The sequence below is a fragment of the Drosophila erecta genome, unplaced genomic scaffold (assembly GCF_003286155.1).
Source record: "Drosophila erecta strain 14021-0224.00,06,07 unplaced genomic scaffold, DereRS2 tig00000021-arrow-pilon, whole genome shotgun sequence".
Classification (NCBI taxonomy): Eukaryota; Metazoa; Arthropoda; class Insecta; order Diptera; family Drosophilidae; genus Drosophila; species Drosophila erecta.
In genome coordinates this window covers 3,693,005-3,716,370 of record NW_020825198.1, presented here as the reverse complement: position 1 = coordinate 3,716,370, position 23,366 = coordinate 3,693,005, and the positions used below count along the sequence as shown (strand labels likewise).

General features: G+C 39.7%; 4 protein-coding genes across 6 annotated transcripts in view; 3 read left to right on the top strand and 1 right to left on the bottom strand.

Moving 5' to 3' along the window:
* The window catches only part of LOC6544122 (peptidoglycan-recognition protein SD), a 111,115-nt gene that overhangs the window by 83,884 nt on the left and 3,865 nt on the right, over window positions 1-23,366 (top strand). The window contains exon 2 of the mRNA XM_001971380.3: window positions 4,258-4,344. The gene's annotated coding sequence lies outside the window, so the exon portion shown is untranslated. The remainder of the gene's footprint in view (window positions 1-4,257; window positions 4,345-23,366) is intronic.
* On the bottom strand, window positions 219-10,065 carry LOC6543836 (sensory neuron membrane protein 2). 3 transcript variants are annotated; one of them, XM_015158233.2, is made up of 9 exons: window positions 8,956-10,065; window positions 5,716-5,873; window positions 5,511-5,658; window positions 5,286-5,423; window positions 3,762-4,022; window positions 3,264-3,696; window positions 851-969; window positions 663-788; window positions 219-595 (listed from the first exon to the last, which is right to left on the bottom strand). In XM_015158233.2, the coding sequence occupies exons 1-9, from the start codon at window positions 9,064-9,066 to the stop codon at window positions 419-421; spliced, it is 1,671 nt and encodes a 556-aa protein (XP_015013719.1). In that variant the 5' UTR covers window positions 9,067-10,065; the 3' UTR covers window positions 219-418. The 3 variants fall into 3 exon arrangements, with proteins under 3 accessions (XP_015013719.1, XP_015013718.1, XP_001971408.2); XM_015158232.2 differs by lacking the exon at window positions 5,286-5,423 and having other exon boundaries at window positions 8,956-10,064; XM_001971372.3 differs by lacking the exons at window positions 5,286-5,423; window positions 5,511-5,658; window positions 5,716-5,873; window positions 8,956-10,065 and adding an exon at window positions 4,505-4,534 and having other exon boundaries at window positions 237-595.
* Window positions 14,388-15,905, top strand: LOC6543835. Its single transcript, XM_001971371.3, has one exon. The coding sequence runs from the start codon at window positions 14,677-14,679 to the stop codon at window positions 15,424-15,426; it is 750 nt and encodes a 249-aa protein (XP_001971407.3). The 5' UTR covers window positions 14,388-14,676; the 3' UTR covers window positions 15,427-15,905.
* On the top strand, window positions 21,596-22,201 carry LOC6543834 (heat shock protein 27). Its single transcript, XM_001971370.3, has one exon. The coding sequence runs from the start codon at window positions 21,712-21,714 to the stop codon at window positions 22,174-22,176; it is 465 nt and encodes a 154-aa protein (XP_001971406.1). The 5' UTR covers window positions 21,596-21,711; the 3' UTR covers window positions 22,177-22,201.

Here is a 23,366-nt window from a genome sequence, read left to right as displayed (position 1 = left end):
AGCAGACATTGTGGTGCTGGGATATTCATGAGAAGTCCCTAATTAAAGCCACAAGTCATGTCTTCTAAGAATAATTAATCATGTTGAACAAATACCAACTTAAAAATAAATTTTTAAAATGCATTAGATTGTGATCATTGATTAGCTAAAATCATATGGAGCTCTAAATATTTGTTTTTAGGAATTTCCCAAATTTCAAATAAAACAACATATTCATTCATTCGTAGTAGTTTTTCTTGTTTTTTTTTTTTTTTAGTAATCGCTAAATCACAATACAATAGAATCACATTTATAAAATAAATTATATACAAATTCGTAGACAAAAACTTCTTGTGTTACATTCATAATCATAACACTAGCATAACAAATACATTTTTACATAACTCTCAATAACAAATACCGATTTATGATTAATATCTTACTTCACGGGTGGCTCCACGACACGCCCCCTTTGATAGATATAGTATATCAGGCACAGAACCGCCACCCCAATGCCCCCGCACAAGGTCGCCCAGTGGACAATATTGAGGGTTTTCAGTGTGTTGATCAGTTTCTTTTTGAAAAAGGCCACCATTTCACCATTAAGTTGAATGCCCTATGGATATATCAAATAAGCAATATTATGTATTGTTATGTTATACTGATGTGTGGGAATAACGAACCTCTTCCACCCAAATGGCGGGCATCAAAACGGTGGGCAAATTTTCCGTGATGCCGATGCGATTTATGCTCTTGAGGAACATATTGAACTGCACCCTTTTGCCGCCTTGCAAAGGCGTGCCAGTCAGCTAATGGAATTTATTATAGCTGTACGATTTTTCTATATCGAATTAATTCATATACTACTTACCGACTGCACATCCACAAAAGTCTGATGTTTTTTGGCATCTGGTTTTAAGCCTCTTATCATTTTTCGATACTCATTCGAGGCACCCAGCATGTGCGGCAATGTCAAAATCACAGGGGCATCTATATACAGATGGAACAATGAAAAATATATTACTTAAAATATACATTATTAAACAGAGTCCTTGATTTGCTTAACCAGCTCCTTGAAGCATCTCTCTGCATTCCAATTTAATTGTTCTGTTTACATTGTTGAAGTAACTCCGAAAGAAACTGGATAATGTGACCTCAAAAATACGCAGCTACTTATATTTAATTAAATTATATTAATTGGAAGCTACGTTTTCATAAGTTGCGGAAGTTTCTTAAACTCTCATCACGTTTTCGTAGAACATCATTTATTTATTTACTTAACTACTTGAGATGTCTGAACCAATTTCCTCATCCAAATATTTCAAATGCTCATTACCGAAACTGTTAAGTCACGTTTGAGCAATTAAACAAAAAAGAAATACGACGAGAGGAATCTCAAGTTTGAAACGTGCGCGATCGGCAAACACCCAAACAAAATCATATAATAACAAGCTTGCTATAGAATGCTATAGTCGAGTTTCCCGACTAACTGATACCCGTTACTCAGCTAGTGGAAGTACAAACGTGAAATTTCAAAATTTTCTGAAATATCGGTAAAAAGTGGGGGAAAAATAAAAAAAAAAAAAAAAATTTGTGCCTAGTCTCAACATTCTAGCTTTTGTAGTTCCTGAGATCAAGGCTTTCATACGGACAGACGGACATGGACGACTCAGCTATCGATCCTGATCAAGAATAGATATACTTTATTTATAGATATACTTAGTCGGAAACGTTTTCTTCTGCCTGTTAGATACTTTTCAGTGAATCTAGTATACCCGTTACTCGTAGAGTAAAAGGTAAAAAATCAAAGTTAATGCTTCAATTTGTAGAGCGTTCACAGCACTTGAGAACTTTATAATGAAGAACGACTCATTATATCACCTAGTTGAATGAAAGATAATACTTTTGATTTCAAATGCGCATTGCCTTCGGGGATTTTAAGTTCAGAATGCGAAGCAAAACGTTTTTGCCTCACGAACCTCGAGTGTTAATTAAGAAATTAAACAATCGAAGAAGATCAAAGCCAGCCCACACAGGTTCGACATCAAAATCGGTATGTGAGTCTAAGCTTAAATCAAAGTCGCAACGAAAAGCGTTTGCAATTTGTCGGCTAGAAGACAGCGCGTGTTTGTTGAGATCTCTGAAGATTTTTATATCTTTTAAGCCACGAATTTACATTTTATAAGCCGTGTTTTTTGATACCTTCAATTTGCACTTATCACTCTGCTGCTTTGCATATAAAACGCATTAAAATTCAAACTAGATCTGGCACCAACTCGAATGCCATGATAACTATTTGATTTATAAGTGGCTACCTTATAATTACGCAGATAAACGACTACAACTTGGTGACCAGAGGTGTCTTCTGGGGTAATTCTCCCCAGCAGATAATCGCCGTAATACAAACACAACGACTACTTAAAGAGGCTCATTTGCATGACAAAAAACGAAGATCAGAATTGTCCAATATTATTCCAAATATTTCCGGTTTCCCTGGGTCTTTCTTTTATTTTTAGTGGTGACCATTTGGCTGTCTGACTAGCAATGCTCCAGTTAATGATAAAGTTTATATAGAGTTGATCAAACAATCAAAGCGGTATGATTAAGGTCTCCACAAAATATAAGATAACAAACAGACTATCAGATTACTGCGCTATAAACATAAATAAAATGCAAATTAAATTATATCAGTATTATTCCAACCAAAACAAAATGATGATAGAATTAACACTCTAACAATCAGTTTTGGCAAGCGAAGTCAATGGGGAATTTTTTTGTAAGAACTGGGTGTAGGTCTTATTGATTTTTGCCTATTCATTCATATAAAGGGAATCCCCTACCTTGAGGAATTTAATTTTTCTGAGCTATATATTTCCATAAGAGGAAGGCAATAAATTTGCGAAAGTCAAAATACTTTATCATCCGCATTTCTAAGTAGATCGGCAACACATATGGCGTTAGATCTTCAAAAATTCAAATATTTTGATATGCAAATTTTGAATTTTCGTGAAATAACAAGAGGAACTGCGCATGCGCGGAAGACAAGTTAACAGAATTCTAAGCATAAATATTTGTGCTAACGCGACATATTTAAATTAAACTTTATGACGGCGCTTCACCCTTTTGGAATTATTATAAAAACAAACACGGAAACAATACTTGGTATCACCCCGAAGTTATTTGCTTAACTTATCGTTTGCTCATGCTTCCCTGATTTGCCATATTGTTTCTATAGTTGTGAATGAAATGAGTTTCGATCTGTGGAATGCATTATAGTAACTCACCCAAACAGGTGGTCAAATCCAAGGCGCCTGCATACAGACATCCGTTTTTCCTCTTGATCACATTCGCCAATTTGTCAACACAGAAGCACTCATTATCATGTTCCGGCCCAATGTCGTTGATGAAGTTCTCGCCGATGGAGTACCTATATCCTGGAATACCCTGGTACTGTATATCCGTTTGGTAGAACAACTGCACCGATCTGCATATATCCGCGCTGAAGATGTACATGGAATCTCCCCGTTGGCGAAATGGCGGATAGGCGGATGCATCGGTTCCATTGATCTGATTGCAAACTGAGGTTTCGCCCTCTGCACTGGCATTCAGCCACACCTGCAGGTTATGCGAGTCGTCCAGTTTTTGGATCTCCAATACCCTCATAGGATCTCCTTTGCCAGTATGCACTTCGTAAACCTCGTGGCCGGAACCATTTTTCTATTGGGCCAAAGTTGATATGAGGTTAATGGGTAATTCTGATACCTTTTGGCAGTAACACTTACGTGGCCGAAAAACGAGAATGCCAAGCTGCCATCGCTCTGCTCTCTGATAGTTTTTGATCCACTTTCCTTGATCTGGTTACAAATTGCCTTGGCGATGCCCTGCGGATTGATGCAGAACCGCACTCCATCGAAGAGGTATTCCCTTACAGAAGTGCTCACAAACATCGATCTGGGATCGTTGAAGACCGCCTTCAGATTGGCATTCAAATGGACCAGCAGTAAAGCCAAGCCGGGATCATTCTCAGAGATTTGGAGCACAGACTGAAATAATGATGTATATTTTTAATTAGGGATCGTAGATTAATAATAATTACCAGAGCTAAAGGGCAAGGCAAAAAAAGTTTAGTATTTAAAATGTATTTGCAAAGCATTAGCAGCAGGCGGAGCAGTTATCTATAAATTAGTAGCAAGCACAAGCTCAAATTTTAATATTATTAATTATGTTTTTGAGTTGAATATGTGTGACCATTGACGTTTCCAATCATTCGGTTTTCAGCTGCCGTTTCCATAGGCTTCTCCTTGCCACCCGCCAGTTCGACTCGACAATTCATCAAAATATTTACACAGACGTGGGAAACCCAAGGTGAGTGCCAATCATAATTTTGCTATTCTACATCGGATTTGTTGCTCTTGACTTTGGCATTTTGAAGTTTCAATATTGAGTAGGAGATGCGCCGAATTGCAATTAATGTAATTAAACGGTTGCGAAGCTGTCATGAAAGCTGAGAAGCTGGTCAACTTACTTTGACACCATCGAAAATGCTGATCATGATGCCATGTACCCAGCTAAAGGGCGCTATAAGTTCAAAGGTCATTAGATTCGGAATATTGGTGTCTATATCACATCTCATTTAATCAGAATCTCAGGTGCAACCCGCGTTCAATTTGGTGTAATAGCTTCTTATTTTATGGATATTTTAATTTTGTTTAATTGTCACCTAGACTCGATTCTAAGCTACAATTCAGTTGAGCTAATGCCTTAAAGAAAGTGTGCACAAGTGTTAGAGGGCTGTTTTAAACGTATTCAATTATGAGATATTGTACAAAATGCTCTCTTTTAATAATTCACATTTGTTTGCCATCATTTTATCAAGAAATTTCTAAATTTGAAAGCTCCCTAATAGATTTTGATTAAGACCCCGACCTTAGCCAAAAGTTAAATTGGCATAATTGGTGCAATAAAAAAATCATTGGCTTAATAGCTCAGAAGCCCACGATATCCAATGACGCACGGCTGGGGTAAAACCATTATTAATAAACAATAAACTGAAAACGGTAAATGAAAGGAATAATATATCGGTTGGAGTGGCAGGTCTAAAAGCAGAACAAAGACAAATAGCCAGCCGATGGTGTTGGTCTCGTCCATTGGAGAACCGTGAAAAGCCATTATCGTCAGTTAATAGTACCCATATAGTATCTACGTATATAGACAAAGCCAAATATGTTTGGGCTCTGTTGAAAAGTAGACCATCACCAGTTGGAAGGGGTTTCAGACTCGATTAAATTAGTAGTGGATAAAATTACTTTACGTTTCCCTCGAATTCGCTCCATCAATCGTTTCAGGACTCGTACGCCTGGCGTTTGATTCAATCGAGAGTTAAGCCTATTGGCAAATCCCTGAAAGATATCTGTGATTTCCCTTTCGAATACTTGTAAAAATGCCTGCAAATTCATTATTAAGATTTTAATTTCTCATCCGGTATTTTGATTCAAATAATTGGATTTTTCCATGCCAGTTTCTATACCTACATTCATGTGCATGTTGAGAGCCACGATTCGATCATTTTGGGTATAGGGAGCCGAGGCATCAGCATCGAAATCAAAGTGCACATTTTGCACATAGGATATTTTCGAGCCATCTCTCGAAAAGTGCTTCACTTTCTTCTGGCGGAACTGCCTATAAATTAATTAAAGGTTTATTCAATGATCTATAGTTATTGCTGCGTGATCTCACTTGTATACATAGGGTCCTATTTCCTCGACTATTGGTATGGCACCTTGTTGTATCCTATCCGAATTGGTCACATTGAATATGTAGACTTTGAAGTTCAATGGCTGAGGTAGGTTCACAAAACGTTTGAATTGTTCCGAGCCATCTTGTATGACGACGCTCTGCAAAGATAATAAATTCCAATTTATATTACTAATCCTAAGATATGGTTTGGTTGAGATTTGATAGTATTTTAATATTCATATTTATCAGACCATACTTTAATGCTGTTTATCACGCGACTTGGTTGCTTTTATATGACTTTTAATGGCGCCGTAGGGGCAATAAAAATCAAATCAAAAATGTTAGCATCGATATCAAACTGAAGTTAAGCTAAGCTGAAAACCTGTTTTCGATCGAAGAAAATATTTTTCTCCAAAATGCAATTCCTTTTGTTATTTATTTGCCTTAATAATTTGTTACAATTATCCACAAACGCAGGGGATCATTGACCAAGGGATTATTTGCATCGATTTCGCATTTTATCAAAACAATACAATTAATTAGGCGACGCTCCTGTGTTTTGTCCAAAAAACTCTTCCCATGCTGAAAAAAAAACCTTTGATATTAACCTTCCATTTTAATTTGTACAATCCGGTAGCCAGAGAAACATTCACAGTTCACAGAAAAACAAAATTGGCAAAACCTAAAGATGCCGACCGAAAAACATAAATAAAAGTGGAAAACAAGCTCAGGGCATGACCAGCAATATAATTTTATGGTCTGCCCCTTGGCACTTGATACAATTGAAGAATTGTCAAAAAAGGCTGAACAAAAATAGGGGGTACATACTTATATGGCAGATCTCAAGGTCAATGCACACGCAGGTTCAGCTCAGCATATCGAAGAGCATACAAAACGTTTGATTAACCTCAAGAGCCAAAGAGAGGCTCAGCCGACGGTTGACAATGGCCCAAAATTCATTCAGAAACAAATACAAATAATTGTTGCGAAATAGCGTGGATTTGGCAAAGAGACAGGCCGAAGCGAAACGTGTTTAAAATTCAAAACTCGCTTTCGATTGGCTGTGGGACAAGAATGTGCTGGGTCAAAGAGGCGTATGCGTAATTTCCAGGGCGTGTCAATTAAAACTAAACTTTTATTTAGCCCAAATAATAATTTTTAATTTCCAAATAAAATCCATAACACCCATAGTGTATTGCTCAAAATGTGGGTCAGAATGATGGAAAGAAATGGTAAAGAGCAGACATAAAAGCCTAAAGTGTTTGGCATTGCTGGCGGTCCAAATTGCACAACAACATTTTTGTGTCGACCATCGAACAGACTTCAATTGCTTTGAATTTCAATTTCAATTTCAATTTCAATTCATGACTCGTTTGTTTATGGCCAGTTGGCTTTGTGTGTCTTTGGGCGCCTGCATTCGAATTTTTAAATATAAATGGTTAATGTGCAAGGGACGGACCACCTTCAAGTTGAAGGCCCTCCGATTTTCGAGGGTATTTTGGCCATTCTAGATCGGATCTTTAACGCGTGCACACGGAAGTTCATTGCTAACGATGGCTCGTAAACAAAGTTTTGCGGCCCAACAGCCGTATGGGTGGCAAGCAAAAGTTCCAGGGGCAGAGTCATATAAAAAAAGGGCAATTAACTTGGCTTCGCTACAACAATTAAAGCAATGCAAACACAGCCGCAGATAAAACTTTGTGTTTGCATTCTAATTACAATAAAAAACAAACCCATCTCAAAGTCAACCCAAGTACTTCTAGTTGCCTTGGAAATGAGCCCCGAAGATGTCACGCCTGATTCACCGAACGTGTGCCTAGCGATGGGAAAACAGCCTAGTGCACAAAATAGTATAAAACATGGTTTCAAAAGTATATTATTTACTTAATAACATATTTAACTTTCATTACATTTGTAACCCTATTGTTGAATAAATACCACGTGGCCGAAGCTAATTGCTGCGATAAGTCAATTATGATTATAAATGTATCTTGCAGAATAACATAACAGTTTTGTGGGTATTAACATGAAGATGCTCAAGTACTGATATTTATTGCATTGTTGTTCAAGTGACCAATGTCACGCATATAGATTTGGTCATAAATAAAATGCGTCGAAGGACAAGAACATGCATCGTAATTGAGATGTTTGTTTTTGGCGCTAATGGTTTGAAAGCCCCAGTAATAATCAAATGCATTTGACTAGCAAATTAATTCGCATTGCTCATGGCATTTCAATTGCATTTGTCATTCGGTTGGAGCGTGACCCAAGGGATTGGCTCTGTAATACCATTTCAACCATTATATAATTATTTCGTGTCATATTCGGATATATTTGATGGAAATGAGATTCTATTGCACTTGTTGGCCCAGCAATTAGACTTGTTACCGAGTATGGCTTTTATTCCATACCTTGTATGAAAGGCGATGGTTTGGGCAATGATAGCCGCTCAGCTTTTTGTACAGCGATGTCATTACGGATACGCTGAATTACATTGGATTACCGTGTCATTTCCTATGGACAACACTTTAATAATGAAAATCAACAGCTTATCAGATGAAAAAAAGTCATATAAACAAGAAACTAGAAATAAACTCTAGCTGTTACTAACGCTTTCAATGCTTTAATCTTGCAAATGCAGTGAACCTGTTCTTACCGCTTATTAAGTAATTACATACACATAGTCCATTAATTAAACCTTATTCATCACTTAGAACTTTGAACTTTCCCTGACTAATCGCCAGCTAAAGTCACTGCAATTCTGAGGAACCTATTCAATAATCGCTGTACAACTTTCATTGCCACTTGCCGGTCAGCGAAAGTAAACAATAGAATCATTTTTTCGCCTTTGTTTGGTCAGTGGGAGAAAATGTCTGTGTGAACTTTGAAATCTAAATATTTGGCATAGAAACTGTGTGAGATTTTCTGATGAAAGGCTAGGCTTGTTAGCTCTAAGTGTACAGAGGCAAGGACTCTGTACATAAGAATTACAAACAAAGTATTGTTGAATTCTGTGATTTGTCATTAGTTAGCAGAAAGAAAACTTTTTAGTTTTTTCGTTGCGATTCCAACATTTGACTATGCAGTGAAACCCGAAACCTAAAAACTTGTTCTTAAAGTCTTTTGTAAGCTCATCAATCCATAGGCGCCACAAACGCATGGCCGGCTTTCGAGGTTTTCCATTTCCATTAAAATTCTTTAGGTTTTGCGTAGTTTCTCATCACTGTTTGGGGGACTCACCTGCTCGACCTTCTTGTGTACCATGTTGGGAAAGAGAATCCAGCCGCAGTAGCCGCCCAAGACGGCCAAGCAGACGCCCAAGGCACTGACGATCAGAGACCAGTGGATCATTTTCGCAGATACGATCGATGGTGTGGAGCCTACGGTGTTGGGGCGAGACCCATTTATCGGGTTCCCCTCCCTACTCCCTGCCCTCTACTCTCGATCGAAACGCCGGCAACGGGTATGGTATCTGTTTTTTCTTTGGCTATTTTGTTTTTTTTCTTTTTTCTGATCCAGCGAAGCTTTGACCTACGTCAAGTGAGCGCCGGAGTTGTTGGGGTGTTGATCTGGTGTTGTTGTGGTGCCGAAACAAAGCGCACTATTTATAAGATACCCGTTTTGGGGCTTTTTTTTTGTGTGTTTGTTATATATAATTTTGAAATAAACAAGTTGCCGAATGCGATGCGAAGCGGCTGCTTTACTATATCTTATTATGTCCCTTATAGTGAGAGCAACAACAGCAAGCGTATGCGTAGATGTGCAGGTTTTTTAAGTACGAAAACGGGTTTGGCTGCGGTGTTGCAGTGAAAGCTTTTTTCCGCCATCAGCTGGTATAATTAAAATATTTTTTGTTAATTATTATTTGCGCTTTTGCCTAATTGGGTCGAGTCACAACTTCACACGCGCCAAAGGAATCGTCTTCTTTTTGCCCGTCTTCCCCATCGAAGAATCGCCGGCCAAATGACAATCGCGACTAATGGTGGCACATATTTATTTGATTCTTGGTTAACGTAACGTAACGTAAGCGAACTTGGCCGGAAAATGGTGGGCGGCTTTTGGTTGCGATTAAAATCAGCGGCGCATTCAAATTAATGACCGCACGCGAGCGTAGAAAAATGGGGAAAAACTTCCGCCACAAAGCGAAATGAATCAGCGGAATAGCACAACAATTTCCACCGCACTTTTGTTATGAAGCCTGATATTGATGGTGCCAAGTGTGATTTTCTATTGATATTTTCTTGGCAATCTGCTGCAGTGCTTTTTCAGTTTTTCAAACCGGAGATCCAACCGCTCGAGACAACCGCTGACGACTGCCAGAGTTCAGGCCAAGCTGCGATGACAATGCTGTGACTTATGGCTTTCGGCCGCCAGCAGTTGGATGTAGTTTTTTTTTTTTTTTCTTTTGGCCAAAAAGCCCTAAGCCAACCTCAAGCGATCGCAGAGAGTTCAAAATGAAAGAGCGCATGCGCAACGCTGCTCGAAACTTTTGTCGAGGGCTTTTCATTAAGTTTTTTTTTTGGGACCGCTGATGAGCAACATGTCTGCAGTTAGTTGCTCGAGTTATTTTTTTCAGCTTTTGTAGAAATATTACAAAAGCTGAAAAAAATACATTTTTATTTCGCTAAATTATGGATGAGCCGTTTATAAGCGACTTTGTTTTGCCCAAATTGAAAACCGCTGTTGTATCTTAGGGGGTGGGCTGAATATGACCTTGAAATTACACTAATTTATTGCCATACAGAAGCTTTAATGATGCACTCTGTTTAATTGAACCGAATCGCCTATGGATTTGGTTAAGGCTATCAATCAGTTGCTCTAGAATAGTGCAATTTGTAGTAAAATCCATTTTGATGCATTAGAAAGATAAGATGGCATTTATAGTACCTACGTGTATGAACAATAAAGTGTTCTAGCCAAGATCACAATACGTAAACTGTTTTAATTATGATGGCTGAAATAATGGCATAGTAATATTTAATACGAAACCCTTGTAGTTAGGCCCTTTGGCCGCTTTGAGTCTCTTCCAAGTTAGTCAAACTCTTTTTTTGGCTCTTTGGGCTTGGAGTCTCTCTTTCTCGACTCTCTGAAGTTGGCGTGGGTGCAAGACCCCAACCTCTGGTATCCAAAATTTTGTTGGACAAACGCATTAACAGGTTTTCGGTTTTGTTGTGCGTGCCGTGAAATTTATGTGTAAAAACTTGTAAGCAAAACCCAAAGCGATTGGATTCGAATGCGGGTGAAGCTTTTGTTGAACTTGAACGATTGTTGTCCATTCAGTTTTTGTTATTGCCATTATGTTTTGTTGCTGTTGTTCTTCGCTTAAATTATTCGAATATTGTGCAAAAATGTAAAGCTTTGAATATAAAATGTATGCCAAATTAAAAACAATATTAGGGGGATTGTCGAGTGATAGTAAATTATACTGACGCATGTTGTGGTGCTTAAAAAGTATGTCAAAAGTCCTTAACAAGTTATAGTAGTATAAATAAATTATTAAAACTATATCATCGTGTTATCTAGTGTATTATTTATTCGTGTCGCAGAATTAATTTTATTCCCAAGTCCCACAGTACTCAGTTGAAATAAAACGAAGCCCTTGCCAATTCCTTAACATTTAATGCGACTCTCACACTCGACACTCATTTCAATTCCCTTGCTACATTTCTTTTAATTATTTTGTAGTGCGATCCACATTTAGCCTACTTTTTCGAGAAGCCCCCCCATTTCCCATCCCTGTGGAAAGCCCCCTTGTGAGTTTGCTCTCCACTTGCGTGCAGCATGTGGATATAGTAATTTAAATATTTATTGCATTTTTTATGCAGGCAACACTTGAGCCACACAAACAACCTCTACGGCCCAAAACTCTTTGCCTTTGTCTGACCTCAAAATTAAATTCAAATCTCGGGCAAATGGCAAGACTTGGCAAAAGCCAGTTTTACGTCCTTTTTCTCCTTTTTTAAGTATTTTGTTGTTTATTTTCCCATTGGCAAATTGATTGCACTGGTGTATGAGTAAATGCTGTATGTGCAGTGATGAGAATCAAACTAGTTATTTATTCCATAAATTTATACTGCTCAAACAATATACCAATTATTAATTAATTTAAAAAAATTTGGTTAGTAATTGGATATCAATAAAAATGACTAGTCGAACTTCCGTTCTCATATACATTTATTTTAGCCTTTGTGATATATATTACCATTTAGGCATTTGCCATCACTAGCTATCCGTGCATATGTTCAATGGAGTGATATGAAAAACTTCACACGACAATGTAAGGCAAAAAGGAACAATCAGCAAACACGAACTGGATGTAAGCACCCATCTCCTCCCACATTTCCGGTCGGTGGAATTTCCTTCGTATTGATGGCGTGCCTAGGCAATCGCAATTTATAGATAATTTGATACGAAACGTCAGACAGTCGTTCAGTCGGAAGAGTTGGATTGAAACTGGCACAAGGACAAGTCGGCTGTTTGGCTACATGGCTACATGGCTACATGGCTATTGGGTGGCTTTCGAAATGCATTTCTAACGAATTTTCATTAGCCACCAAATTGCAAATGAATATTTGAATGCACCGATGTGTGGGTTACTGGGGCGTATGCGTACTTCGTTCCCACGTTCCACATACGCCCCGTGCACACTGGAATGCACAAGAACAAAGGGGGCAGCTTAACTGCTTGCAGCAGAATGTACGAAAAAAATGCAATTAAATGGATTAAGCGAGAAGAAGGGCTAGAGTCAAAAGAGGCCAACGTGAAGAAGGTTCTGGCGCTTCTCTGGGCCCTCTCCCCGCTTTCCCCACCTTTTTCTCTCGTCACTGTTTGTTTGGCCAACAACAAGCCAAAGGCAGTCACAACATTCGAGGCAGCCAACAAAAGGGGAAAACGGGCTGCGGAGCACACAAGGATTCAGTCACTCGACCGCTTATCGTCAACTGTCGTCGTCTGCCAGTCTCTGAACCTCTGTGCACTGACAGAAAAAGGGAATATCAAGGGAAATCATGTCGAAAGCAGAATATTAATGAAGGGTTCCTGTCATAGTACCCATTTACCTGTACAAAAAATGTTAGACGAAGTCTTATTTCTAAAAGTTCCATGAAGTTGTACAATAACAAGTGATTCCTGTTACAAGAATTTCTTAAAGAACATACCTGGTCGTATACAGATACGTTTCGTTTCATTTTTTTCGGTGTACTGCCTCTTTAAGGTACATGGACATCACTCTGTATTGTTGCCAATGTGAGCGACCGATTGATGAGCATGTGACGTTCCGTTCTGGCCCTTGGGCCGTCTGTCTATGTGTCTCTCCGGCCATCAGGCCGTCCGATATTCTGTCCGCTTTCCGGCCTGAAAGTGTGTCAAATAAAGTGCTAAAAGATTTATGCCCTGCACCTCCTTTTCCAGCTGGGTCTCTCGTTCGTTCTCTCGCTGTCTATTGCTCTCAATAAGTGGCACAAAGGACGAACGACAGGCGCTCACCGCAGGCTTAAGTGCCTCTAACTGCCAGACAGGACACTCAACTGGATATCTGCCCATATATGCATATCCTTTTTGTGTGCGTGTGCGTGTGTGTGTGCTGTGCTGTGCTGCAGTTGCTCACTGGCTTTTGGCCGCTCAAGGGCTGCTGTTCATGTCCTTTTGGCCCAGGCCAATTTAGAGCTCGAATATCCCGTTTTCCATTTTATCTCTCGATTTCCGTCGCTTGGCTGTGCTCATAAATGAAGCAGGAGTTCGTATGAACTCAGGATAATTCAGTGGGTCTAGTAAAAAAATTTAATTGAGTTGGTAGCTTGCTGCCTACTTTTAAAACCGATTTCTTATGCACATAGTTATCTTAAGCTGACCATTATTTACCTAACTGTGTTAGTTTAAGTTACTAGAGGATAAGATCCTATTTTTCAGGAAATCGTTCACTTCAACACGTTATCCACATCCCTAAGTGAGGATTTAACGAGCCAAAATTGAATTGATTTAACGGCAATTTCCAAACACGCAGCCTTCACAGCTCACAGTTGTGCCAACAAATGAATTATTGCGCACTAAGATTTCGCCACCCACTCCTGCTACCTTCACACAGATACAGACACACACAGGGGCTGCAGGGCCGTAGGACATCCCCCCCCACCCCTCCCTTTTCAATGTCCTTCGTTCTGCCATCCAGGGACGCGCTTGAAAAAGCATGAAAAACGTGAAACCTAAAATGCGGCAGAGTAGACGTTGGAGGCCAAAACGAATCAGGCAGTTGGCGATGCCCAGAACCGCCAACTAATGACAATAAGGCGCGAACTGGAAAATCCCTTGAGCAGCCCAACCAGCCACCCACCGAATCACCGAATATCACGCATACGCCGCCTTGCCTCGGGTCGCTAACAAAAATATCACGCATACGCCGCGTTGCAACGGCGAAATCAAAACATAAACCCAAATCCAGTGATTGCATCGGGTTTTCCTCAGCGCGTGACCAAAACAGAGAGAGAGAGTGAGAGAGTGAGAGTGTGAGAGAGTGAGAGTGTAATGGGCAAAGCCCGAGAGAGAGAGATGGAGAGCGTTGTGAGAAATGCTTTCTCTCACTCACGAAGGAGTTTCCCCATCATCATCATCATCATGACGATGAACATAAATGCGACGTCGTGTGCCAGTTGAAAATTGCATTTTCCTTCAGTTCTGTTTCAGTTTCGAGTCCGTGCAGTCGTGTTGACCGGAGTGAAAAGCGCAGTGGAAAATTTGCAAAAAAGAAAAAAAATCATACAAAATTACAAATAACACAAAACAGAGAAATTAGAAATAGAGAAAAGTAAATAAGCAAACAAGTGCAGTTTTGTTGGGAGAGAAGTGTGTGCGGCAAGGGGAGATTAATCCCTCGGACCTAGCATAGATACCTACATTTTTGGTGGTCCCAAAAAAAGACGGTGTGCTGAAAACGCAGAGAAAGTAACACCCGAAGTATCAACAACAATGTCGACGTTACCCTTTTTGCTGAGCGTCGCCGACGAGCTGGACAACATACACTCACAGTCCTACATGGACGACTTTGGCCTGGGCTTCCATCCGCACCGCCAGTACTATCGCACACCCACCATCCAGTTGTCCCTGCCCGCCAGCACCGACTGGACGGGATCGGGTCGCGATTGGTCCCAAACAGCGGGCAACAGGCACACTCGCTACCGCAGCTATAAGTTCTACGATGACTCCCAGAACAATCTGGAGGAGGAGGAGCCGCCCGTGGAGGATGCCCAGCCCGTTGAGCAGATGAAGTTGCCACAGCAGTTGGTACAGCAGACCAGCCAAACGATATCGGATCCCCAGCAGCCAACGAGTGCAACTGCCACTGCCGCCACTGCTCGCAAAGGACTGGGCATGGTCAATTCCCACTCGCACGATGTGGGTGTTGGTGGATTGGGTCTGAATCTGAAAGCTGGCGAGGATGAGGACGATGAGAACATCGATCGCACGGTGCGCATGTATAATTTGTCCAAGAAGTGCTGCAAGAACTACTATCGGCACGCCTTGGAGACCGGACCCGGCGCCAGTGGCAAGGTCAAGTGCAGCAATGCACGCTCCGAGAGCCACAAGTCCAGCTCCAGTTCGGAGGAGAGCCTCCAGAAGATACCCTCGCCCATTGAGTTCCTCACCTGCTTTCTGGTGAAGAAGTCGCGCACCCCCAAGGCCAATGTGCCAGTGGGTCAGCCGCTGAAGAAGACATAGAACTCGGCCCGGCTGCTGCCAGCAGCGATGTCCACCAGGACCTCCACCATCAGCTCCACGGCCACCAGTGGAGCCGTGACCAACGCAACCACGGACACGGATACGACCACGTCGAAGCGGCGTAGCAACTGCTTCTGAATGTTGGCCGGAGTCGGCGTCGTTTGTGGCCAGGCCTGGAGTTGGCTCCAGCGGTGCGGGGAGCTTCCCAACTCGGAACCCGCCTCGCTGCCCTCCACGCGTCTGGGCAGGATCGCCTACTAGGCGGCCTACTACTCGACCGACTCCGATTCGCAGTCAGGGGTGTATACGATATATTTGGCATATGATTTTGCACTGGGATAACCACTGGCTTGATTGAATTATTGGAATTTATCGAAATGGATTCGGAAGGGCTACCGATTTTGTTTTGCACTGGAAATCAAATTTGGTAATGAAAACAGGGCATTGTAATCAATTCTCCTAAATTCCTTAAACCTATTGTTTGCATACAAAATATTTTGTTTATTTTGTATTATTTTGTTTCCGTTTTGGAAAACTTATTCTTTTAACTAAACATTGTACTGGATATTTTAAAATTTCCTTTACTAAACTACTAAATTATTTTAAGACAGCAAATTTAAAAGAAATTTATATTCATTTTGAAATCCTGCTCAGCAGGAATTTTTCATTGCAAATATTCCGTAGCCACAATTTTCAAGAAAATACAGGCCAAAAGCAATTTGAAGCTTAAAGCATAAAGGATATTACCAATAGAATATAAATAACGATAAACTATTAAACCAACACCGAAAAAATTTTTGCAAACCAAACACACACAATTTTTAAAAGCCAGATTTATACCAAAATAAGAAGATTCCAGGAATTTGTTAAGCAAACATTTTTTATACAATTTTTTGATACCAAGCAAACGATATAACTTATATATGGATATTATATTAGTACTGGGAATGTTTGATTAAATCAAAAAAAAAAAGAAGGAATTTCCAGCTGAACCGAAACCTCTAAGCACTACGTATTTTATTTCAACGAAAGAGTTATAATACTTTCAGGGAGAATTTTATAAACCTATTGCCGTTTTACTAATTAATTTAACGAGAAAAATTTTCATTTACATTGTGACCGACTTTAGGGTACTGGTTGAGCTTGAAATTCCTCGAAATTTTATAAACGCTGTTAGCTGTTTTAAGCCAAGTAAATTGCGGGCTAATTTAATGGGTCTTCTGAAACACACACACACAGCAACAAAGATACACCAATAGCAATGTTTCATTTTCACGCAGACACAGGAAAGTTTGGTTTTCTCACATTTTTGCCAGCCAACTGAAAACTGTTGGCAAAAAAAGGAAATTTTCTGAAATAGCTGGGGGAACTTTTGCACAATGTCGGCAAGTGTTTGGGCTTAAAGGGTGGAATGGGGGCGGCAGTGGGGTCCGTAAAGAGTGAAACATGTTTTCAATTTCCTTTTTTCGGGGGACTGTAAACAAGTCAATAGCAAACTACGGCTAAGGACAAACACACAGAAGACCTTGGTCCCAATTTCAAATTAGTAAAAAAAAGCGAAGCAGGAAAAAATGAAACGCAAATAAGATTTTGTAGCAGAATTGTAAACGAAAAACGTTGGCGGTGCTTGCGTCTAGTTGAAAGCTGGAGTACAGATATAGCAGAATAAATATATATTTATAGTTTTGTAGTCAGATATTCTCTTGCGTGTTCTAAATATATTCTAAATGTTGAAAACTAAAATATTTCAAATGTATTTACAACTAATCAAGAAGATCATTTTATATATATATCTATACTGTATGTGTAGTCACACTGTTTGCACTTTTCAGAGTTTAGAATCGCAAAACATAAAATACAAGTACGGAAAATATATCTATGTATGTCTCAAAACTCATAGCTTTATTGCAACACAAAAATTGAAGTCGAAACTCAGCATCATATTTCTCAGATAATTGTAATACCTAAGAGCTCCAAATCGAAACCACAAATATGCCACAAACAAAATGTTAATAAAAATTACCTAGCTGTAGTTTGGAATAACGATTTTTGCCAGTAGCTCTTGACAAACTTTTATCTAGATGGAAAAACATTTCAGCATTGGCCAACTCGGCCAATCACTCATCTAACCAATATAACCAAAGTAATTTAGACGTTCTCTAGAACACGATCATTTGCATGGCAATGGAAAACCTCTCGTAACTACATACTTTATCAACAAAGAAAACACTCAACGCATATCATTCCAATACAATAGATTTCAGCTAAATCATATTCAACTTGAGATTCAATAAATAAATATGCGAAAATATATATAAAATGGAGAGGGTGTTTCATTTCCAGACTATCGTAAGGAATAAACTTAAGCATAAAAGGTTTTTAGGTACTAATTTCCAAATCCTTTTTAATTGAGCAGAACGCGAATTTCGTAAAGCATGGCCTTTTATCGCCCAATTTGACACAAATAAAATACAGTTTTCATTGCCAACAAAGCTTTTCTTTCATTTTGGCCCTGACAGCCGGACATGCAAGGTCATAATGCGTCCTTCACACAACACTTGTCACTTGCATTAATTTTGCTGTCTTGCCGCTTTCTGTTTTTTTTTTGGCCAACTGACACTCAAAACTGTCCGAAGGCATTTACAAATTTTCAAGTGAAAGTAGGCCAGTTTTTTATTGTAAACGCTGACCTTTGGTGACTCATAAGGTTGGTATAAAGTGCCCTTAGGCCGTGTGCATCTCGTCATGAAATTTGTCGTGGAATTTCAAATGAACTGCAGTCCTGTAACCGCATACCCTGTAAAGAAAAGTAACGTGTGTATATGTCAATCCAGCACTTTCCATTTCTGTGTTTGGCGTTGTTTGGCCAGCACGTCCATTGGGTTCAATAGCCAAAACAAAAATAGAATAATAGACCGGGCCAAGCGTTATTTGTACGCCTTCTGGCTTCTACGTCCACCTCCTACGGCCACAGTGCAATCCTTTAGAGTCCTGCCTACACCGCTATAAATAAGTCCCTCATTCGTATGCAAAGAAGTGCGGCGACAGGACGAAAGGGCGAGCCTTCGCCTTCGATGGGCGTGACTTGCGGCATAATGGGCGAGTTTCGAAATGTGGTTGCAGTTCTGGATTTTGTTGAAGGTTGCCTCTGGGCATGATAACTATCTCAAAGAATGTGGGTATGTGTTCTGCAGCGCTATAATATATTGTACAGTAATTTAATAACAATAGTTTCAGTGCTTACTCATTGCAAGTCCTGTGGACTTGTATTTTATTTAATGTAACCTATAATTTTTATGTGACTTATATGAATTTCCAATTCATTGGTTACATGAAAAGCGATATCTATTTAGCTCGGTAAATACGAAAATACATTTTCTATCTGACTGAACTCAACTGAATATTCAGTTGATTTAACCTGAAATCTCATTTTTGGTATTATTTTATTTATACAAATTTTCTTTTTAAATGACCTGGTTTAAAGTGAAATAACAAATATTTTGTTTAGAGAAACAGTTTTCATCATTGTATTTAAATTGCTTTAGGGTATATCAGGATCGGCTTCTCTGTCCCATTCCTTAGACTTTCCCTGGGATAACTTTGCCAGTTTTCTGGCCCTGTTGTGGCAACTATTATTGCGGCTGCTTTTTGGGGACCTATTCTTTGGGCCTGGAACTTGCGACCTACAACCTGCGACCTGCAGTGTTCACTTCGCTTGGCCAATTACGGGTTTAAGTCCTGCTGGCTGCTCCTCGTCTTGTCTTTTTCTCCGACTTGAACTTTTGCTTTCGTTTTCCACATGCTTTGTGTTTCGCCCCTGCCACAGAGTTCTTTCCCTCTTTCCCCTCGGCAGGCGTCGCAATGCAGTGGCCTGTTGGCCAGGTCGAATGCACCTGCTCCTGCACCTGTTTGTTGCCCTTTTGCGGCTGAATGTTTAGTGTCTCGGGGGTCATTTGTAGTTACGGTCGACTTCTTCGCGCGGCGACTTCATTTACCACGTGAGCGATGTACCTTATTGATTTCCGAGACTTAATTTGCTTGCCATTTTGCCGACCTTTTTTGCAGGAATTTACAGGCATTACTTATACGACACGTTTGCCATGAGCGTCTCAAATTTTCATAGCATACTTATAGGCTGAAGAGGTAATAAGTAATTTCGAATAATTATGACATTTTGTTTACCTAATGTTTTTTCATGGAAATGAACTATCTATGAATGACTCTTAGTCATTCCATTTGGTTCTATTCTGAGAATATATTTAGACATATGCTTCCGATCAAAGTGAAAGTTTGGCCCACTGCCATACGTTTAAATGGAAAACGATGAAACATTTCTATTCGTAAAATTGAAAATCGGGGGAATGACCGCGCAGCTCGAAATAAATGAGGAAGGTCGTGGTGGGTGTGCTATGCTAATCATGTTTGCACCTATATCTCTATTATATCTTAGATAATTCCCCACACACAATCGATGCCAAAGAAAGTTGTGCACAACCCACACCCTCAGGGATTTAATTCTGATTTTCATTCGATTTTGCCATAAAATCAAGCAAATTAGTAAATTGCTTTGTTTTCGTTTAATGTATTGCTGTTCAGCCAGCTGCGGCACTTCAATTGGCTTTCAATCGAGAAATTTTCCTTACACTGACTTACACTGATAATGAAAAATAGAGAAACACATTTTTAACTAGTAAATCCCACATTCTGTTTTTACGCATTTTGTCTGTCTGCTATTTCTATAAAAATGCATATTCTCTGCCTGTGCTATTATGCATATCATTTTGGATTATATTTTAAACTTATAATTAAACTTATTTATTGACCCAAAATAGCTATTTGTGTGCCTTCGACTGTCTATCGATGTGCTGCATCACAAACCTATTGAACTAGTCCGATGTCAAATGACTTAATGTACAAATACAAGCTTAAATGGCATCTAAATTGCGAAACTGCGAAGCTTGTTATAATTATTATAAAACACAAACAAAATCCATTTCCACAACAGCCATAACAACACCAACTGCTGGAACAACAAATTACAGCGACATAATGGGGTGGGCCAATCCCAATCCGATGATTGTGTTACGTTACGGGCACGGGCTTTATAAAGAGGGGCGGGCAGGTCAGGCCCATAAATGTTCCGTAGATGTCGCTTCTATGCACTAATCTGCACGACTAAAATCGTCAAAAAACAACCCTTTTATGTTGCTGTATCTATAGATTGTGTATCTGTAATCCGCGTAGCTCTGTTCATTTCTATCTTGTACAACATTTAAAGCCGTATTTGGTCAAAAGGTGAAAAGAATCATACGAAATTCGTACTTCCGTCAAAGAAATCTGTTAGTTTTTTTGGGCTTGCTTTGATTTTGATTTGTTTTTTTTTTTTTTTAATTTGCAACCGGAAGCGGAGAGTAATTAATTTCAAAGTACTAATGCTGCGAAAACTTGTTGGCATGCTTCCACCGTTTTTAAGGCGTTGCCGATATGGGAGACTGATTTGCTAAATGAAAGCGAAAAACATAAACAAATAAGGAAGGATACATGAAGACATCTGCGCCATGAGAAAGTAAGAGATACATTTATGGGCTTGATAAAACACACGAACGATTTTCAGCTTCGTTTAAATATACTGAATTAATGAATGCATCACAGCTAGCTGTTTCTATAATAACCATCCAAGGTGCTTACCAGTACCTTTGGGAAATTGCCTCTACGGAAGCAAATCTGCAAAGCAACCCAACCCACCCAACATTTGATCTCGAGCGCCTCAAGGAAATAACATGCAAAGACATTTTTTCGACCCACAGCCCCATTTCCTTATATACAGCAGTCAATGCAAAGATAATCAATCGAAAACATCGCCCAGCTTTAACGCCACTGTAACTGCAAGTGATCCACTGCAAAACAAAATTTAGTATTAAATTTCAAATCTTGAAAACTTAAATTTGACATATTACATATCAGATGCAGCAAACCAGTTTACTACTCTGTTATATTATATTCCATTTACTGTTACTGAATTCCTTACATCTAAGCCGCTTTTTTAACAGTGTGGCTACTACGTCACAACTGTCATTGGCTATTGACTAGAATCTCTGTAGAGCTGAGCTGATCCCACGGGGCGAAGCTTATGGCTATATAAGCGGCGACTACTATCGTTTCCAAGTTTAATTTGCTCAGAGCAGAAAACGCGAGTGGACGTCTGTCAGAAAACGCGATAAGTGAAAATTAAATACGATCTAGCGTTGCTGTTGGTCCTGTCCCAAGGAAAAACCCAATTACAAAATGGCTCTAGTGCCGGCTACAAACAATACGGATTGGGATTACTGGGATTATCGTCGTCGGCTGTGGCGCGATTGGGATCTGAACGACTGGGATTTGCCCTACTGGAAGCGGTCACTATCTCGCGTTGGATCCGCACCCGATCTGAGTCGAGTCATCGTGGGAAAGGATGGCTTCGAGGCCAATGTGGATGTGCACCTGTTCAAGCCCTACGAGATTAGCGTGAAGACCTCGGGCGACACTGTGGTCGTGGAGGCCAAGCACGAGAAGCGACGGGATGGTGACACCTTCGTGGGTCGCCACATCGTCAAGCGGTTCGTCCTGCCACGAGGATACTATCCCAACGATGTCCGATCGGAACTGTCCTCCGATGGCATACTCACCGTCAAGTGTCCGCCGTATTTGACCAACGAGCGGACCGTGTACGTCCGCCAAGTGGGACCTTCGTATCTAAGCATCAAGAACTAATCCAAGTTTATAGCATCGTAACTCCGTGTTTTGTTCTTAGTTACTTTCTGTTGGAGCTAAAATTAAGACAAAAGTAATGCACATACATCTAAGACTAGAATTGGACTCTTTTTGTAATTAACAAAGCAACGTTTGTTTAGTTAAATAAAAAAAAAAGTATAATTTATTAATAATGAATTCAGACGGTCTTATTTGGAAGTGGTTTCATTCATTTTCCCAACCGCCAACGGAAGTTCTCCGCTCGACTCGAAGCTTTAAAACAATGCCCAAGAAAATGTCAACCTAAATTGACTCAAGTCGCAAAAAAAGGAAAAAGACATCGTCTGGCCAAACACAAGTATCCGCTCAAATGTTGTCTTTATCTTCTGAGTATTTTTATTCAGTATCTTTCATATGGTAGTGTACTACTTACGCCCTCGAGCGATATCCGCTATTTGCCAACTAAGGTTAATTTAAAATGTACATGGGCCAATAAACGACAACAGCTTTGAGCCAAAACCTACACGGAAACAGTTACACCCGTGGACCTCATGGAACTAGCCAGAAAATAGAGCTGGAAAAAATAATTTAGTTCAAATTGACCATACAAAGTAACGAGAATCACACGCCCACAATATTTGAAGAAAAGCGTGGGAGCGATTTTCCAGCGTTTTAATCGTTCAGCGATTATCACACTTGTATTCTGAGTGCAGCGTAGTAAAATCGCTGCCTTCTGCCTGTTGCATGCTACATACTGTCCAACGAATCTATTATACCCTTTTACTAGACCAGTAACGGGTAAAGGTACCTTTATCAAAGTAAACGTGAGTTATGCAAATCTTATCAGTGCTCTGCGTAACCGTATTTGTATTTTAACATTCCCACTTGACAACATCGTTAACTGGGAACTAGCGCGCAAGCAAGCCGAGCCAATCTGCAACCCAATGGAATGAAGATTATGGCGAATTTTGTCAGTTGTTTCGACCGGAATCGATGTCACTTGAAATGCAATTCACCAATGACAATTTTCGTACAATAAGTAATTTTGGTTTTCTATCGCAATGTTGGGCATAGGTAGCCATAACTGAGATAGTTACTTATATATTTGTATATAAGTAATATATAAAAAAAAGTATATATAACATGTAACATGTAACATGTTTGCTCGGCCTACCAAATAAGACGAAAAGTAACACACCTACGCTGGATTC

Excerpts from the sequence above, each read along its gene's own strand:
- LOC6543836 (XM_015158233.2), bottom strand. The coding sequence starts at position 9,066 with ATGATCCACTGGTCTCTGATCGTCAGTGCCTTGGGCGTCTGCTTGGCC. Across the intron at positions 5,424-5,510 it reads CTCTCAACATGCACATGAAT|GCATTTTTACAAGTATTCGA; the intron begins GTAGGTATAGAA and ends ATGAATTTGCAG. Across the intron at positions 3,697-3,761 it reads CATTCTCGTTTTTCGGCCAC|AAAAATGGTTCCGGCCACGA; the intron begins GTAAGTGTTACT and ends TTGGCCCAATAG.
- LOC6543835 (XM_001971371.3), top strand. The coding sequence starts at position 14,677 with ATGTCGACGTTACCCTTTTTGCTGAGCGTCGCCGACGAGCTGGACAAC.
- LOC6543834 (XM_001971370.3), top strand. The coding sequence starts at position 21,712 with ATGGCTCTAGTGCCGGCTACAAACAATACGGATTGGGATTACTGGGAT.